This window comes from Euwallacea similis, chromosome 12, assembly GCF_039881205.1.
Source record: "Euwallacea similis isolate ESF13 chromosome 12, ESF131.1, whole genome shotgun sequence".
Classification (NCBI taxonomy): Eukaryota; Metazoa; Arthropoda; class Insecta; order Coleoptera; family Curculionidae; genus Euwallacea; species Euwallacea similis.
Window position 1 is genome coordinate 2,795,390 of NC_089620.1, and position 20,631 is coordinate 2,816,020.

The window sequence follows — 20,631 nt, forward strand, 5'->3', positions numbered from 1 at the left end:
CTGATGTTTTTTATTTATTTTATAATTGTTTATTGTTATCTATGTTTATACGTAATTTTTAGTTTACATTTGTTTAGTTTATAGTTAGGAAAACCATTCGATTTTTGCTGAAAGTCGTCAACGCACATCTCGACGGAGGAAAACATAGATTACATACTTGGTCCCATTCCAGCCAATCCAAGCAAACTGCTACCCTGAGCCGAAGCTGAAACTGCAGCTAGCAATGTTTCTCTTTCCCTCCGCTCGGCAGCAGCTCTGGACAAAACGTACTGCGCAGCAAACTGATGTTTCGGGTCCATGCGCATGTGTTCCATATGGGTGAGCAATCCTTTTGTTAGCATAACAATCCAGCATTAGTCAGGGTACACAAATGGAAACTTTGTCATTTCGGAGCATTCAGGAGATGTAATTCTTTTCATAAGTCTTTTGCACGCACAAAAAATGAGAAGTGCAAAAATTTTTGGTTCTAAAAGTTAAGATGGCATTAAGTTCAAGTACTTTGCGTTAGTGAGTGCAAGCAGTTACGTCTCTCGAATGACACAGTTTTGACTACATATACAGGATCGAATTGCGTCCAGCGTGGGCTTCGACCCTGTATAAGCGTTTTAGTCCACATATGTGTATGAACACAACTAAAATGGAAAATATTTTAAATCGTCATGCACTACAATTTTGCAAAAAAACTTCCAGTAAAATAAATGTACAAATCACGACATCAATAGGTGAGAGAAGTGTCAAAAGATCTAACTGGCCTAGTGAATTAAAACAACTGAAAACGTCAACTGGGGTAGCTCGATGGTTTTCTAACGCCCTTACACATATGTGGACTGAAGCTTTAGAAGATCAAAAAAACAGAAATTTTCCCTAAATTTTAGGAAACATGGAAGGACTGGGAGGATGTACACAAATCTGACTGAAAGGTACTAATTTGCTGCGTTGTCCTGTTTGACAGAAAGTCTCAAATCTGTCAAATCCGGGGTACTATTCTCGTCGTCCTTCCATCGAGCTGAGTACCTGATTCGTGTGTGAAAACAGCCTGGCACACCGAGCAAGGCCACATTCTGAGCGAGCTTGACAGTTGTGACGTTTCCGGATGGCAGGCCAAGTGTTTTCTTAGTGAACCTTCGTTAACATAGTGTTTTCCGCAAACCGGACAAGGATGGTTCGCCGTCCTTCTCTTTGCTAAATAAGGATCGATGGCGTCAACAACAGAAAGAAAAAAAGATAAAGCAAAGCACCCCAGGAACCTTGATCAAGAAGCAGTTAATATAAGATTATTGATTATTTGGTTAGTCAGTACAATATACTCTATCACCTAAAGTAGTACCTCGACCAGGGTGCAAACGTGTTTCTGATCAATGAAAAATAGTGTTCAATGCCTTCTATAGGATCTCAATCGTAATATCCTGGACCTCACGCTACTTCTTAACTTGGGTTTCGTTTTCAAAACCTTTAACCCAATTCAGAGCAAGATTGGTTGTAACAGGAATTCGTTTGATCAAAATTTGTGATCAAATTCGTCACCTTATTGAAACCATCTTATTTTTCTCTCCTCTTATTCACGAACGTGAAGGTTCACGAATCATTTCGAGTCTCAATCGCTTTTGAGTTGATGTCAGAAATTTGCCTGATGGTAGCAAATGCCAAAAAGTTTCTGTGAATACATTTTGGTCAACAATCCTTTACCAAGATGCAAGGTGTTAAAATCTCAGAATTTTCAAAATTATTAGTACGTGCCTCCTACAGTTTTTGAGATTTTACTATTACACTTCAGATGCTTCGATGATAATTGTTGTTATTTCAATCTGAACAAATGAATTTGAAAGCAGTTTTCCTAAGAGCGCATGTCGGTCATCTTCAATAAAATATTTCACGCATATGCGCATTAAAATATTTTACTTCACGCATGTCAACGTGCGCGGCTTCAATTGTCCACAAACGTTTTGACTCTAATACATACCACTTTGTTTTGTGCACGGTAAAAATTTTTACCAAACTCGTGCGGCAAAGCTACTTTACCCTACTCTCGCAGGAAAAATCTGCTTATTTGTTTCGTAAAAAATAAGTAGCAAAGAAAAACTGCATCGTTCTATGGTCACTAGTAAGCAAAGTACCCATCTGGCAAAGACATCGAAATCTGAACGCTCGGTACATAGTTTGCTTTTTTATTCAAGTATTTCGCTGGTTTCATACTAAAGCCGAGCGATGCTCACGCTCGCTCTCAAATGAGCGCTCCTTCTATTTGAATCTATAGGAGCGTGATCTGGGAGTGGGGCGTACTTAGGATGAACACCCTGATTACTGTTCAACATAGTGTGAAGTTTAAATTTAACTTGGGTGGAGAATGAATTTCGCCACAGTGTGAAACGCATTTCTGAATACTGAAAAATGAGAATAAGAATGGAGCTTTGGAAAAAGAATTTTCGAATTCGAAAATCGTTCTAAATACGCCGAACACCAAAGAGACGAAAAAGTTTTTGAATTTCATAATGAACGGAATTGAGATCTGAAGCAAAGCAAGAATCTTTAGGTGGTAAAAAAATTGATACCCGGTAACACCCTGTCTGATGCTCTGGTAAAGGGAGCAGTTCGGACTTATATTCACATATTAACTTTTTTATTAAAATTATACTTCCTGACATCACTTGAGTTAAATTTTTGGCATTTGCAACCGGAGTTTTCTTTAACTGAGACCACGAGCTAATTGAAATACGGACCTTTTTTCTGAGATTCCAGTTCTTTTAGATCTATGAATTCCTCAGATTCATGAAGGGAAGTCGAAGATACGATAAGGTAATCTTGATCATTCCACTTTCTCCGTTAGCTCTGAAGTTAGGAAACACCCTTCTGTATCATTCAGGATCCGTCATCAAAACCAATCAGTTTCAGTCCAGGATATGGCAATTTACAGCAAATTCGCCGACTTTAAGATCGCTTTTAAATAACAGTGTTTGCACCCTGTATATCGATATAATAACCTCTATTCCCTCAATTTAGGGAAAATCTGTATTTTCAGCACCCTTGGCTGATGAATCGTACAATGTGCAAGGGCAGTCATGAAGTCTCCAAATAACTTAAATTATATCGATATTAGAAGAAAACCTTCACAAACACCCTGTCAAGGATAAACCGAAATTTTGGAAATTTAGGATTTATTTTTGACAGTTTGCGGTTGTTTAGATCAAAGGCGATTTCCCATGATGAGTGGTATGCATTTGGTAGCCCAAATTGGTACTTTTAATTTTCAGTTGATGCTACGAATGGCTGAGGAGAGACATACCAATTTGAGGTACTAGACCCCACCAATCGCTGGCGGAAATCGCCTCAGGCAAATAATAAGCGCCTAGAGGGGGAAAGGACCGCGAAAAAAGCAAATAATAAAACAAGACCGTGCCTAACATGCGACATGCAAAAAAAAACTTTTGCTAAGATCCTATATAGGTGGTTTGCAGAACGCACTCAGCTAAAAGAATCGTCGTGGCCTAAAAATATAAAAGAAAATCATCCGAAAGAATAACTGAAAAGAAAGTTAATTTGGGGGTGATTTATTATAAATCGGGACGCGTCTAGAGAGCACTTAAAAAATATAAAAGGGTTTTTTCATTGGGGAGCCATTGAGCGCTTGAAAGCATTTTTGTTTGATGCTTTTCGTTTATCTTCGCGTCATCTTTATTTTTTAATCGTTGTCTCAACTTTGGAAAAATTAAGTATCCCAATCCGAGGAAATCTGTGCTCAAGGAAAAACTCGGCAACGCCTAACCCCATAACCTGTTTCTACTAATGAACATAAACTTTCTAACAGGCCCATTTGCATGAATTTTCTTTTTACGCTTATAACAAAAACATGCGTTTAGTTCACTACCAAAAGCACTTATTCATGCCGAGCCAATAAAATCAAAAACAACGCAACCTCCTAAATACTTACTGGCTACTCCCGAAGCATTGGGATCCTTGTGGGTATGCTTCATATGCTCCATTAAAGCCTCCCCACCTAGGAACACCTTGTGACAGAGAGGACATGACGTGGCATTTGGTCCTCCAATCAAAGCTGCATGTTGCTGCAAACGACCAATACACTGTTGACAAAAGCTCGCGTTAATTATCGAGGATCTAAGTCTGGATTGTTGGGTGTTCTATTGAAAAGTGCTGGCAACGAGGTTTGTATCGTAAGTAGGTACTCATTACATGAACATATTTAAATAAAGTTTAAGTGTCTGTTTTTACTTTTTAGCTAGTTGGGTTATGTTTTTCTAATTAACATGGAGTTTAGAGTTGCAATAAAATGAGATAAAAAGGACGAAGGTAAAATTTAATGACCGCAGTGGCGTGTGCGAATATCACTATGAATTTTCAGATTTAGATGCTCACTTCAGTGATAGCCAGCGAGGTCCCTAGTACCAAAACTAGTTAAAGAATTATGATTTTTTGTTTAAAAATGAACGTGGCATTGTGTGCTGCAATGCTGCGCTGATAGAATGTTCTTATCAATAGCTTTGGACGCCACTGGTTATCTCAGCTGAGGTAATTACCTGTATTCTTTAACAGATTTGCTTGCGCATTTTTTATTAACGAGGCATATTTTCCGGCTGACGCAGAAAGAAATAAGCTTTTAATTATACGCCGTGAAAATAGGGAGGATCTACACCTTTTTTAATTTTCTTTTGACGAAAAAATGTTTTATTTCAACTTGGAGGTGACTGAAATTCTATACGAGCCTGAGTTAAGTTAATGCATATTAATGTATTTAATTAATATGGTTAAACGCTAAACTAGATAATCAAGAAATCGTCACAAATGAATTCTCAGAAACTAATTTTTATTATATTTACATGGGAACGTAAAACCTTAACATAATAGTACTATTTATTTATCAAATAAATAATGTAGATAATGAAAAACAAAGCTAAATTTTGAATCAAGTGTGCTGTTTTAATCAAATTCCTATATGAACAATGTTCCAATAAAGCCTGATAGAAAATTAATTACTGATAGATACAGTGTGTCCGAGATAAAAAAAGTTCGGCACGGGAATCTCGTAAACGATATTGAATACAGACTTAATTAAATGGGAGAAAAGTTGCGTAAATTGAAATAAATCTAGAAAATTATTTTTGATTTTTAAGGTATTTTGAAAAAATCGAAATTGTCGAATTTATTTTTTTAACTTTTTCCCGAGTTGTGGTAAGAGATAGAGAAAAGCTAAAACCTTTTCTCTATTGCAGTTTATTATACGCTTCAAAATTTCATCCCATCAAAATTGATCTGTCAAGAATGATCAATAATCTTTTTTCCTAAGTACGGCCCTGGTAGGTTTTGGACCACTTTTAAGACAACATTTTAATACAAGTTCATCGATGTATTAGACTTATCACGCTAACATTAGCATTTTTTGCGTCATTATACCAAAAATAGAGTGCAAAATGAGAGAAGACAATTAAAAAAATATTGATAGTTGCTCATTTAATAATTTATTGAGTACTTTCAATTATTGACGATTCAGTTCCTGTGTAATCAATGGTAAATATAATATAGACAAACATGTGGGATGGGAAAGCGTATATTGGTAGAGAATACCATCTGTACAAGTGATTAGAGAAGAGGCAGCGTAAGGCATATAAAAGGAACTGCACTTCAGGCTTAGACTACGAGTTCGATGGAAACATGCTAAGAAATCGAACAAGAGAAGAAAATTGGACTGAGAAAAAATAGACAAAATTATCACACTAAGAAAATAAATACCGTGGTTACAATCAACGAAGGTGGAACAAAATGTTATACAGGCAAAGATAAAGTTGAGCACACATACAAGATAATTATAGAATATGGTGAAGCAGTAGCTCATTCAAAAACGTAGCAGTGTGCGTGCTACGTCTTTGCAAGAAAGGGTGACTATTTTGAGATTCTTATAGAGAGACTCAAAACTAAAATAAATAATCCTGAAGGATTATTTACTGCACTAACTGTGTATAGTTGCATAAATTATTAATTTTTTGTCTTTTTTTATTAACAAAATAAATTATTGTTATGCATTACCTATTTGTATTGCGTAATTGTTATGAAATTATATTAAGAGACAAAAAGTTAACATGTTTTGAATAAACAAGAGATAAATGTTTACTATTGAAACTAACAATAATAAAATTTTTTTGAGCAAAATTAATTTTTTTAAGGAAGCTGGTGCCCGACTCCAAAAATGTGGCGTCTGAGTATTCCATTCCAGGTTGAGCTCCATCTAGAGCTTTTTATGAAGAATAACTTTTTTCGTGAAATTGATAAGAAAGTTTGCCGTATGATCCAAACTTAAGTAGACCCACTGTATGCGAGTCAGAGCCAACAGGACCTTGTCCCCTGAATCAGCAATGATTTTTTCGATGCTCCTTATACATAAGGCAACAAACATGTCCTTTGACCTACAGGAAAACGACGAACTGGTCAATAGGAGCACAAACTAAAATTACATAGATACGTAAACCCCAAATTTCTCCTACATAACCTGCGATTAGTCGGATACGAATTGCGGCTCCTCCCACTGAAATTTTTTATTTGTAATTTTTTCACGCAAGCGGATTTTTCACTCCACCCACTTCCGGAAAAAAAGGAAAAAAGATGGAAAAAACGTGGAGATGTGAGCGTGGCAATCACGCGAGCAAAGGAGACCGAGAACACGCGATAACAAAGGACGGTGAAAAGGAGATGTGCGTGTGCAAATGGTAAACGGTCTCGTTAGAGCAAATGAGGGTAAAAATGTATTATTAGAGCTTTTTCCCTGGAAAAAAAAAATTAAGGAGCCAACGCTCGAGTGACCAAAAAGGGGTCGACACGATGTGTACTTTATCAAAGGACCAGTATTACGTCTTTCACCGGCACTTTGAAATTATGAGGTTCATTTGCCCGTAATAATTGCTCTTTGCGTTCAACTTTTGCAGTTTACAGACACTAGTTCAGCACGAGGTGAAAGTTGCGATGCAACATTAAAATCCGCGTCTGTATTATCTCAGCAAACAAAGAGATATGAGGTCAACAAATGTATGACAAATACAAACGATTACTTAAGGCATCCAGCAAACAAATTGGTAAGCACGCGGTTGGTCGGCCGACCCTGGATGGGACCTTGGATGGGTAATTTTTTCATTTTTCAATATCTTTTATTGAAACAATAAACCGTCGGTGCCAGTTCGTGAGTCAGTGGCACGATGATGCGAAATTATCGGTCGAGGATGGAATTACACACATTTGTTATCTTCCTGTTGTTGCGAAAAAATGATCAGTATCATTTCAAATCGGCGAAATCAGCTGTTATCTTTCTCACAGTGAAATGCCTGGGAAATACAAAAAGGCGAAATAATTGGAAAGAAGTCCCGGTCGATGGAAACCGACGATAGTTTTCTTCCATCCGAGGTTCGTTTTTTCAACGTGCAATTAAGAAAAATATAGTCTGGGGAGTATTAAAAATGAGAAAATGTATAGTTAGTAAAATATTGGGGCACTTAGCGGCTGAATGTCTCAAAAGCACAGGACGTTTTTATCTATAAATATTTAATGCTGACGTATTCTTTGTTCTGTATTCTTCGCCTCAATAGAAGAATAAAGTTTAAAATATGGGTTTTACCTCTTGCCTCCCTTTAGTGGATTGATTGGACGGACATTATTCGAATTGTCGAGAGTATCTTCGAAATTGAATTGTTTGTGTCTGCCGATGATATCGTATGGTCATTGAAAGGTACAACAACGATGATAACGCAGAACCGCTCGTCGCAACCGTAAAAAGACGGCACCGGCTGAACCCTGACCAAAATAACTATCACGTACCCCTGAGTCAATTCTAGTCGTGATAGTTAATTCCGAGAAAGTCCAAGACCCGAATTAATCAAATACATGCTGACCAAATCCAATTGCTGAGGACAACTCCGCTGCAAAATCAGCAATAGCAGAAAGGCTTCACACGCGACTTATTGAGATTCTAAACACTTTATGGCCTCCAGGGGCACAGTGATAATTCCCCGATGTTCGTATACCTCAGAACTTAAGATGTTATCTCAAAGATTAAATTGTGATTCCCTTTGATGACGCGGTTTGAGGACAGTTTCCTTGAGAATAATCTTAAATGTACAGTTTCTCAATTTTAATGCCTGTCTACAAATGTCCTCAAGAATGAAACTGTGATGGCCTTCGATGATTCGGTTTGAAGACAATTTCTCGGGTTTTTGTCCGAGTGCTCAGCGAAAGATGAATGTTATTATGAGTTAGTTTTGAATAAAAATAATGTGCAATTGCACCCCTATTTATGCGTGCAGCGTCACTCTCAAATAAAGTAAAAAGATACGAAGTCGGTCATGGTCTCGTCTAAAGTTTCTTTGGGATTTCCATAGAGCTGTTAATGCATTGTATTTTCCACATCGCTCATTTGAATTAACGCAGAAGGAGGAGGCCAAATTTGAAACCTTGATGAAGATCCAGTTTCTAAGATACGCAGATACGTATCCGTAAGTTGCAGAAGTTTAAACGTGTGATACGAAAGTTGGCACATGCTATCAAGGTAGCTACACAACTTCAACAGATATTTCCAGAAAACCACAGGATTGAGGGAAGCCTCAAACGCCAAGCATGGCTTCTTTGAAGCACGCTAAGTTAATTTGGAACAGAGATCACTATGCAAGTCGAGTTGGAAAAGCGATCAAGGGCATTAAAGTCCACTTATCCACACACATAGGGGGACGTACTAGTTTAAGGTAATAGATGTGAAGAAAGAAACTAGAAAAAAATTGAGAGGATATTGAGAAATGAGAGGTTTACACAAAACAACTGTAAAACCTTAAAGAAATCTCATACATTCATGGTAGAAAGAGCTCGTAGAAATTGAAGTAAATCGAAAATTGAGGGATGACATGAAGAAATCTATAGAATCTTCGGGAAAATCGGTTGAATTTTAATTACAAATGAAATAAAAATGAAAAACTTGACCTATATAGAAACTTTCACGATCAATTGAAGCTAGCATAAGCACGAGAAAATGTTTTAAATTATAACAAAAATGAACTGAAATCTGAGACGTCGGATGGTATGGGGAAGTTATTAGAAAATTTAAAAAAAAAGCGCGCGGGGGGGGGGGGGGGGGTAAATACACATAACGACACCCGAAATTGGAATTGTGACAGTGAAATATTTCAGAGTCTGATGGTAAATTGAGTCAATGTTGAAAAAAAATGCAGGAGAGGTCAGACAACATAGCAAAGGATAGTGGGTCCTTTTAAGAGGTCACCAATTAGTACGAGAATTAATTGGTGTTTGAAGTATCTGAATTGCTCATGGTCATTCAATTGGCCGAGTTTGTGAAAATATTCGAAACCTACGCGTCTAGTAAAAATGAACACATCTGATAAACCTCTTCATCGATATCGCTACTATGTGAAATGGTCCCCGAGTGATGCATAAACGGAATTGATTTTGTTCTGTCATTAAAAGACGCAACATCTTGCTTAATAAAATTATCTCTAATTACTACCTTACTCCATCTGGACATATTGCATAAACACCTTATTGCTTTAATCTAATGGCTCGTTTTAGTACACAACATTTCAAATTTTGCTCGTCTATCACAAGATCGTTTATCTTGCAATGAGAAAATTGATTACGACTAATAAAATATTATGGTGCAACACGTAATAGAAAAAGCGATCGATAATAATAACAATTACCTTTACGAACCGACCAGCCGGTTTATAACAATGATAATTTGCATTTAAATAAAAATACTGATGACGTAAGATCCTCGTCCGACCCTGTATATGCGGAATATTGTTGAGATAGGTTAGGAAGGTTGCAATAAAATATCAAGTGAATGAACTTGGTTATTATTTTTATCCAGCGGCCTTGCAGTGTGCTTATCTCACTTTAACACGTTTAAATGGTGATTTATGCTTGTTTTTTTTAGAGGCCTGTCACTTTTACACAGTGTTCAGTTATGTTTCGAAAGGTTTCTGAAGCAGTTTAGCAATTAGCTAATTGAATCAGATTCAATATTTGATGGAGAGTAAACGAGAAAAATTGTTCCTGAATCAAGGAAGTGACGATGCTGCCCTAATCTTCATTGGGATTGAATCACGTTCTTGATGTGAAAGTTAACAATTATGTCTCCAATATGGAAAAAACTAGATGGAAGAGAAATTATGAAAATCTTTTATGAAACTGGAGGATAATGGTATATTCTTGAACGAGCATATAATGAAGGCCATCATCCCCGATGGAGAAGCTTGCGCAATTCTCCTGCGGGAATGATGCTTATTATATGGAAATACAATAATATACTTTGTCCACGACTAAACATCCGTTCTTTCCGCAGCTTAGCTAAAAATCCCATTTGAATAATTCCGCCAGAAGAAGCTATTGTTGCTTTTTAACGCCAAATCCCAACGCGTAAAGAGTCACGTGTGAGTCAACTTTTCTCGATTTCCCTAAAACTTCGGTTTACTCCTAAAGCTTCACAGTCAACAACGAAATCTATAATATTTTGAATTGACTTGAATAAGAATTCGTTACATTTTTATTGTGCGGAATTTTGTTCTGAAGAAGATCCCTGAGGGGGCATAAAGATTTTATGCTTGATAATGAAAGTTCCCCAAAAAAATGTAAAATTCTCTTTTGATTGTGATTTTGTGTTTTGATAAATTAATGGATATTTTCGAAAGTGTTAAGAAGCGGAGAAGCGCATGAAAAAATATAGTATAAAAGTAACGTGAGGTAATGCATGAAAGCCTTACGGGAAATCACAGAAATATAATAAAACCCGTGAATGATGTGAATAATAAATACTCATATGTGAGAAGGATTTTCAAAAACGCTTTAAGTTTTAGATACTGAGTCAAAAATAACGTCTAAAACTTTCAAAAACATCAATTAAAAATTAAATAAAATTGCGATACAAAGGGGATATTTATTTCATGTGATTACGATTAGCGTATAAAGCTGACTAAAGCTTTTTCTGTTAAAGCGAGTCGAAAAACGTGAAATTTGATGGTGGTCTTAATACCATAGACTTCCATTGCCTGGTTCCACGAAACCGCGCGCCTTGCAGTATTATCATTTGCTTATCATCTAGACAAAACTTTTTCTATCGTTCTCATAAATTGCACAAATAACACAAAACAAATCTCGACGATTAGCCTTTTTTCATGCAATGCCGTCTCTCTGTCTTCCAAATGTAAATCAGCGAAAAGAAAGGGTGTTTCAAGACAGGGCCGGATTCGGCCCTTGTAAGCTCCAGCTCTGCTTGAAAATAGCATTTTACGTTCACATCAAGAATGTCAATTCGTGTTTTCATTGATTTGCGTATGGTTTATTGATTGATTTGTCTTAATAGAAAAAAATCGCAGTAGCTGACCTTTAGGCCGGTCCTGTGGCAATTCAAGACAAAAACGGATTCGTAAAGGGGATTTTACAAGTAGAGAACTACAAAAGTAGAATAAAGCAGATACAAAATGGCCCGTGGCACGCTAGTTATTTTTAATGTTCGAAATACACGCATCTTTTTAAAGTTTTGTCCGTAATCGGCGCCATCTTTCATATTAATTTATGGCGGGGATTCAATTGTCTTATGAATTTTGGACATTAAGTAATTGGACATGTTCGTGAGAAGGATCTATGCTCTAGGCCCTGATCGGCGCTTTTGTTGCAATAATAATAGTATGCGGGATGAATACAAAAAGGATTTTTGCGTTAAGTTTAAGAAATTCGCCTGGTGGCCCGAACAAAATGCCTAGCAAAAAAGTAATTCTCGTAATACTGGGAAACGAGGTTTGGATCGTCTTCAGAAACTTTTGAATATTTAAGAAAATAATTAAAGGATTACGACGAGATTTTTCGATTAAAGTCGCACCTGATGCCAGCCGGTTCTCGCTACGGCAATCTGATGATTTCTTTTCAGCCCCTTTTTTCCTACCCTTTTCTTTACGTTTTGGTGGTTACGGATTATCAACGGAGAGTTTTTGCATAATCGCGCCCTTGAAACTTTGTAACGCCCAAACTAGTTAACTTTATTACTATTTAGAATTTTTTCTCATCGATGAACCCTTTTGATTGTGGCTAGCATGATGCAGCATTAAATGTGATGGCCAAAAACGCACTTTACATGGGAATTCGGAAATATCTAAAAAATGTGAAAAAACTACTTTTAAAAAGAGCAAAACATTGAGAATTCAAAATTAACATTCTTTTATTCGTGGAAGGTATAACACAATTAAATAGTTGAGGCGAGCAAAAATTTTCTTCGTAACGCTAAACCTTGAAGCGTTACGAAAACTCTTACGTTAGTTAAAATATAGCTGAAAGGGGTTGAAAAATGATCGTGATGATTTGTGGGCATCACTTGCTGGTTTTTGGGTAATTACGAAATTTTCGGGGGATTTCTTAGGTCAAATCTGATCGAGGGTAATCCCAAGACATAAACACTCCATATGTCTTTGTCGCGTATGGAAAATTTATATTCTTAATTAAAGTAGCTAATTGTGCAGCACGTCTATTCAAATTATTTTGAACCTGAACTAACCTTAAGAGTCTTTGTTTTGGCAAGAGTGGTGATGAACAAAAGGTGGTGAACTTATACGTTAATTCGGGTTTGATTTCAACCCCCACACAATCTATTCTTGTCCATTCTTGTCCAAGAGATTCGAGCAATTCAACGGTTCCATCTCTGTCTTGTGGACATAAATGAACCCAAGACTATTGATAGCATGATATCTAGTACTTTAATCAAGTATATTAAATATCAACACTGATAGAGAATATTTTAATTTGCCAGTCATTCTTTAACTGTCACTTATCCCTTTGGTGACCTATGAACCACTGAGCTTCAAAGCATTAATAGTCAGAGTACATTAAAATATAACCATTTGCATATCTACATCATCTTCTAGATAATAAAAATTATTGGCAATGAGCAAGAAATGTTCATCTTAACGTTGTTGTTCTTGGGATGAAAGGTCGGGCTAGAGCCTTTTGCAAGGAATTCACTATTTCCAACACCTATTCTACGGATTTACTCAGCAGAGGGTCGAAATGATATTATGATCTGGGAATTTACCATCCTATCTTGAGACAAAAGAATGGAGGGGAAAATTTGGTTTCGTTACACTTTTAAAATTGAACTGAATCCGAATTAACTTGCGTTAACCTGAACTAACTTAAACTAACCTGTTGTAAGAGGCAAGGCAAAGTTAATGATCTTGTTTTGAAAAAATCAGCGTCTATTGGATGGCAAGTGAGTGTACTGAAATTGAAATGTGTTCATCTTCAGAGCTGTTCAATGCAAGAGTCCTCGCAATAGCGTCCAAAATCAACCTTAGTTCATACTTAGATCCCATTTGCTAACGGTATCCTCATATTATTATCAAATTCCCAGTTTATGAGCGTTGAAAATTTTTGTAATTCTAAGCTTTCCCTGTGTGATTAGTGAGTTATGCAAGTGATTTATGCAACTCCTTTATCGAAGAATGAAGATAACTTCTTAATATTTCTAGTGATGCAACAAAACAAAGTTTTCAAGGCAAGCGGGGTGCTTTAAATATCTTCATGCTAGAGCCGGCTTTGACTTCAGGATAAATATTAAAAGTGTATAGTGGACCGATTTCCTTCAGAATTTTCCATCGTGCTTAAAAAAGGCTCTGGTATTAACCTCGTGCTAATAGCAAATATCTGCAGAGGGTTGGGGGAAGAGGCCTCGAAAATATCTGTAGGGGGCTGAGCTAAGGGCGGCTAGGCCTTTTGTCAGTTTTTCTTATAAAAAAATTGCAGATAGTTCGATACCAGTTAATGTATGTTTTAATATTCCTCTTGTTTTATCCACAGAATGATAGCATAAGCCCAAAAACAAGAAGATGATGACTTGTAAAGGGGTGAACTATGATTTGATTGATTCCAAAAATGCGTTAAAAACACTTTAACGTTAACGGTAACGTTAACGTTAAAAACGCACTGTGTAATGTATCGCTTGTTATATTAATTTTTTTTACTATTACTGGACTGCCACGATACTTTTTAGATAGACGCACCAACCAATGTTTCTAAATCGCCACTTTGCAACTGCTTCTACACATGTTGGGAAGCCGGCCATGGCATAATCTGCCTAATTACCCCATCGTAGATCTTATCACCGCCAAAAACCACAAAATTCGAGGGGGGCATAATATTAAATTTATAATTCCACCCACTTTCGCCGAAAAATACACATGTAACAGATGTGATATAGAGATTAGATACCACGATACAAAACGCCGTTTCAACACTTGTTAACACGTTTTCATGTAAATAAGTGTAAATACCAAATACCCCATTATACAATTAATAATAATTATCGCTTAAGATAAGGTGTACATCCAAATTTGCAACTAAAATAACAAACTAACCCAGTTGAATGGAAACTGAAACAAATAAAAATTAAAGAAAATCTGAAAGAAAGATAATAATAAAGCCACAGTGTATAAAATAACAATAACTGTACTGAAAAAAAGAGAAGGGGATGCGTCAAGAAATTCTGCATTGGTCGTTCTTGAAACACCTGAATCTTTGGTCGCCCATCGAGTTTGGATACCCAAAAGAAGTGAAAACACCATCTATTACCCGTAGCTGGGTTGAGCTTAATTTAAAAGTGTTATTCAAACTCAAATAGGCGGCCAAAACTGTGAACACAATCATAAACAGAAATAAAAATTGGAATAAGGGCTCAAATGCATCAAGGCCCAGTTTTACAGGTCAATTTCCATTTAATTATTCTTTTGCTGGACCAATAAAACTAGACCCAAAGCCCTTAGTCGTTTTAAAACTCGAAATAAAAAATAACTAAGTGTCATACGTACATGGCTTACTTTGGACGTGTGCGTGCGCAGGCTGGATTCAGTCGCGAACCCTTTGCCGCAGATGTTGCAATGGAAGGGTCGGTTTTTCGCCCTTTCGACCTGCGCGTCGTGGTTGCGCAGGTGCTGCTGCAGATTTGAAAGCTGGATGAAAGCCCGGCCGCATTCGGGCAAATGGCACTTGTAGGGACGTTCGCCTGTAATGGGGAAAATAAAAAGATTAACAACCGTCGAATAGATTCAAATTATATCGGCTTAAATCTGGGAGCCCATAAAACTTGAAGGAAAAACTCGATTTGCGTTGATAATTATGGCTTTCTGCCTGGAGGTAGACGTGAGAGTACCACCTGTCTGGCGTTCTTCAAGACAAGGTTTATGGCGAAGATAGCGTCGAATTAAATGGAGATAAGGGGGATTAAAAATCGAATTTATTCGGTTTTTCGATAAGCCCGTGGTTGGACAGGTGTAAGTATGCTTGTAATTAGTTGGTGGGTGGTTGAACATGGCAAAGAGGCGTGCAGAAATATTTTTCCTTCCACCGAAAAAAAGGTTTTTTAGCTAAATAAGTTCCCCAAATAAGTCAACTTCTAGCAAGATACTAAACCGTGATTTACTTCTAAGGCGCAATAAGTTAGGATAGGGCCATATAAACAAAAATCATATCGGAGGAAAAATTCACTTCCTACGCCACTGCTATAAAAGATTAACTGACATAGCTTCAGCATTAAAACACAAGTAAAGGTGTATCTTTACGAAATAAGGAACAATTATTCTTTTTACCATATGGTATCCTCCACACACAAAGGGGTCCAATTTTTTTTAATTTCAATTGAAGAATGGACGTTTCCTATTGGAATATCAGCTGCTTGATATGCTTGATTTTTTTCAGGCCGATATGGGAGGTCGTTAATGTCGTTTATCAAGGTCGTAGAAGTATCAAAATCAAGCGGTTATAAGCTTGGTGGTTACGGTGGCCAGGACTTGTGTATCAAATTTTATTTTACCCGACATGAGTTTTAACGGTTTTCGTTATCGAAACTTTCAGTCTAACAGTGATTTGTTTTCTAAAAATAAATGTAATTCAAGTAATGTAAAAAATTATAAATTTAATGTAAAGTATGTTTTTCCTGCTTAAGTACTCAGCCGCATTACAGAGAATTTTGTGAATATTCAAGGTAGTTTCAAAGTTCAAAATCATTCACTTATTAATGATCTTTCTAAACATATGAAGCTTTATTAATGCATGATTTTGAACCAATCACAATATCTATGTTTGAAACGTGATAGCTATCTGTCACTTACGAAGGTTTCAATATTTGATATAGGGGTTTTCAATCTTTAAGACCAATCCACTTAGAGCGAGAACAATGACCTTTAAATTTAACATAGAAATGTTGTACTTTTAAATTTTTTGCCATGTCATGGAAAAAACTTTGTAATTTACATGTTTATTAATGAGCCATTACAAATCTTGACTTTATTAAATCGTTCGCTATGCTCACGTATTAAGCAGTCTCGATTATTAATCGCCGTCATTAATAGACTCGTTCGTTAAATACCTATATCTATAGTTCAATTTATATCTATCAAGTTTAAGAGCATCAAGGCTCCTTTTAAATCAGGAAGAGAAATTTAGAAACGGGCACTTCAAAGGGCGCAGCTTTAGGAATTTTGAGCAAAAATTTAGGGATTTTGCATAAGTCAACTCATGAGGGCTGCTATTTAATATATATTATTAATAAACAGATATGGGCGAGGAAGTAGGATAAATAAAATTTAGAATTAGGTAATCGCTGACATAAGTAATTTCCCTAAAAGGAAAATACATGAATAAATAAATAATTTATGAACTTCATTTTCTAAAACCTGTTTTCGGGATTATCTACGGTGTCAATGTCAACGTCAGTTTTTGACTTAAAAACAAAACTGGCAAAATGGCGAAGGCAACGGTATAGTATATTTCCTAGGGATTAATGTCGGTGGCTTAATTACGTAATTTTATGAATAATAAATGATCTACTGCATACACATCAAGAAATAAGCAACAAATAAACATGTTCCATTACTTTCCATTGCCTCTTATGCAAAAAAGATATTTTTGTATCCGGCAACAAATCAGACGATCAAAGAGACAAGCAGAGAAAGGCTGCTCCAAATTGTTCGTTTGATACATAATTCACCTTAAATTTGGCAAATACTATAAAAGTAATTGCTGACAAATGTATGTACACATATGGTACATAACGGTACCTTAAAGTTATTAGGGCAATTGGATACGCCAACCGACTTTCAAGTGAAAACTTAATGACAATGACTCTTCTTCTTTCGCCCCCTCAGACCCAGCAAAACCGTCATTTACATTTCTCTTCCCTGAAAAAAATCAATTTCAATGGTTTTTTCCTTCGGATCGCGCTTAATAATGTGATGACCCCTTTCTATGCAAGCAGATGTTTCGGGAACTCCTCTATTTAAAATAGGGGGTTAAGTTTCAAGATCAATAGTTACGTTGACCATATGCATACATTAATAAAAAAGCTCTTTTTCCAGATAGCCGTGAACTCTGCTGGGTACTTTTTTGTCTGTTTGATTCGTCGGTTTTATGGGGGTCTGTTATAGGTCACGGATCGTGAGTATGTAGGTCTATGCGCGCGCAAGTGTGTCTGAATGGAGGGAAGTTTGATGTACCGAGATGATGTGTGGCGTCGACAGGCGGTGATGGAGGAAATGCAATAATCTCCATATGCGCATATCAATTTGGAAAATAATACCCCCTTAAACGCAAGAAGCTATAAATACTGGACCCTTTTTCTTAAATAAGCAATTACCGAAAACTCCTAAAGGCCTAAAAAATCCAACTTCCTGTACCCCTTTTTATAATGCCTTAATTATATACTGGCGATCCAACTTTTAAATAACGTTTAACAGAAAACAATTGAACTTCACCCACATGGTTGCTTCGCTTCGTACATCAGCTTTCACTTGTTTTTTCCTTCGATTTGCTTTTGTTTTTCACGTATGCACCGGCATATGTTCGACGGGACTGACTACACGTCGGTTAACGCGTTAACCCCTTATGTCGTGTCTACAAGATGTGCTTGAGGAAAAAAACGAAGAACAAATCTTAGACAAACACTTCCTTTTCGTTTTTTGACTCGTTTTTCTAGCCTCTGAAGGTGATGTCTTTCAATATTTGTCCGCGTGTGATATTTGATTTTTCCTTCATTTTCTGCAAAAAGTTGCATCTTCGAGTGTTTCAAGACACGTCAAGTGTTTGCTGTCTTACGAGGATTTGCAATTAATCAATTTAAGGGTCTCAGCACAACACTGCGTAAAGATCGGGCACTGTTGGATTTCTGTGTAATTTTGAAAGCATATGTATCTCTCTGTTTCACCATTAAGTGCTTTATCTTTGACTCTTGTGGGCCGGTTCTCATACTTGATATTGCTCCAAAACTTATGGAAACATTAAATTGAACATGCAACGGATGCAACGGAACATGCTGCCCAAGTTTCAACGAATTTTCTTGTTTCTCTCATCAAGATCACTCAAAATTATGTCTATGTTTTGTGACATATAACTAATTTTGACACATTACATCTGTTAAATTTAGTCGCTGTCAACATGACAAATTTCATTTGTCAAATTTCATCACCGTCACAGCGGAGCACATCTACGTTCCATGGCGATCTACGATTTTTAATAAATTGGAAACGCATTATATATTTCTATTTGCTGGCATATAAATATGTCAAACAATTAAGAATAATCAGCTGCCAACGGTGTATTTCACCTTAAGATTCACAGATATTTGTAAGTTGGCTTTTATAGATAATTACTCCCGTTTTAAGTCTTCAAAATGACAAGAATTTGCCCATATGGCCATTTATATATACATAAATGTCTCAATTTCCAATCCTTTTCGTGATACATGCATTTAAGAAAATTAGTTCGATTTTCTTCTTTATTACTTTATTTTATTTATTAGCTGTTGACTGTCAGCATGATTGATAAGTGACATCATAATACCTGCTATTCCCGTCCTATAGGCGCTAACCTACTTTCAAAATGATATTACATTTGAACTATTATCACAAGCGTTTTCACGACGCACACAGTGTTTAGAAGAGAAATAGATCGCTTTCAATGAAAATAAAAAAAAAATCCTTTTTAATTATTTAACTTCCCTTTGGAGGACACCGACCGGGAGTTCTTTCCCAGTCCATCCAGCAAAAGGCTCCCGTGGCGCCCCCATGGCATGCGGCAGGCCAAGGAATGCATCAAAGTCACGCGGATGAGACTTCTTAGACATCAAACAAGGAGCACGAGGATGGTGTGTCATCAGCATCTCATGGGCACACCACGAGGCAACTGAAGAATAAAAAGCCCTCACTCGGGACTCCGAAGTAATGCCCGTAGAGTTCTGCATGGAGTCCGACCTCTCTAAAGGCTCTGACGAAGGTGAGGATTGCCGCTGACTTCCTGTTGGAGATACCAACGGAGTAGTCCTCTACCAACCCATCTAGAGCAGCAGGGCTATACCCCCCTAGCAGGAGCGCATAGCCGGACCAAATGTCATGTGGACGAAACATCTCTTTCGACTTCAAGAGAGGAACATAAGGATGATGTGGCATCAGCATCTGGTCACCACGAAGCATCTAAACGCGTGCTAGCGCAATATCCGCATTTCACTCGCGCCAGAATGGAGCACTTGGGGTCAACCAATTTAACTTCCCAACTGGATCAAGGAGGAGGTGTAGATAGAAGAATTGAACACAATATATAAATATAGAATACTCCTTCAGGCTCCTCGGCTTCATGCTGTGAAGCGCTTGGTGTGACTCCGCTCAGTCTGGATGTGATGGGTATGTCGGTGATCTAGGCGTGGCAGAGGAAATTTTTCTGTCTCCTGGGCTGTCGCTTCATTCACGTAATCGACTAAGGAAGACGAAAGAAAATGTCGTCATATCTAAGGCCATTGAGGTGGGACGGAGGCTTGGAACGTGGACAGGAAGGAGTGATTCAGTTCTTCCTCCAAGTCACTTGGTAAGCGGTAACAGGATTTGCCAAAACGTTAAATTGGCCCAAGTAGATAATTGGAATGCTAGATTTAGAGCAACATTAACGAAGTATTACAAAGTAAACAGAAATAGGACAGCTCCATTTAGGCACAATAATTCATTTCAAAGTAGGAAAAAGTAATATACTCGTAGCGGAACAACGCCAAGAACGCAGGCGTGATCATGTGTTATACATACGCTTAGCTATACAAAAGTGTATGCCTTCATGCCCCAACAAAACAAAATTTATTTCTCTGAATTTCGAAACGGGAAAATTAGCATAAAACGCGAAGGAAGAGAACTTTCTTGGCTGAAAAGAATTTATTCGTTTCCTTTTTCAACGCAGGGCTGGGGCGGAAGGGTTGAACGAAATAAATACGTACGCATTTCAAATGCGGTTAGCTTCACGTGAGTAATAAAGCAACGTCTCTATTTTTGGACGCAGGTGGTGCGCTTTATTGCACAATTTTTTATTTCCCACTGCATAGATCGGTTTTAATAAATATGCATTTTCGGTATTTCAGTTGACCGCCCGTCAAAATTAATTCGATACTCGTACCATTGAAAACCAAAACTGCCGCCTGGAAAAATAATATATATTCACGCGCCCGGGAATTTAATTTAACAAAACACTCTGAAATGTTAATAATAAATTTGAAACTGTGGAACAAATATTCCAGTATTGGCACACAGACTGGCTGCCCCCTCAACCCCCGTTCCTGCGATCAAT

At 37.1% G+C, this 20,631-nt stretch overlaps 1 protein-coding gene across 4 annotated transcripts in view; it reads right to left on the reverse strand.

Annotated features, from left to right (window-relative positions):
* The window catches only part of dati (datilografo), a 141,892-nt gene that overhangs the window by 11,687 nt on the left and 109,574 nt on the right, over window positions 1-20,631 (reverse strand). For 2 of the 4 annotated variants that reach the window (XM_066395852.1, XM_066395850.1), the window contains 4 exons: window positions 14,847-15,040; window positions 3,926-4,076; window positions 1,015-1,182; window positions 158-328 (listed from right to left, as the gene is read on the reverse strand). In XM_066395852.1, the coding sequence (XP_066251949.1) occupies window positions 158-328; window positions 1,015-1,182; window positions 3,926-4,076; window positions 14,847-15,040 (684 nt within the window). Of the gene's footprint in view, window positions 1-157; window positions 329-1,014; window positions 1,207-3,925; window positions 4,077-14,846; window positions 15,041-20,631 lie in introns of all 4 variants that reach the window. The other 2 variants (XM_066395851.1, XM_066395853.1) reach the window with 2 other exon arrangements.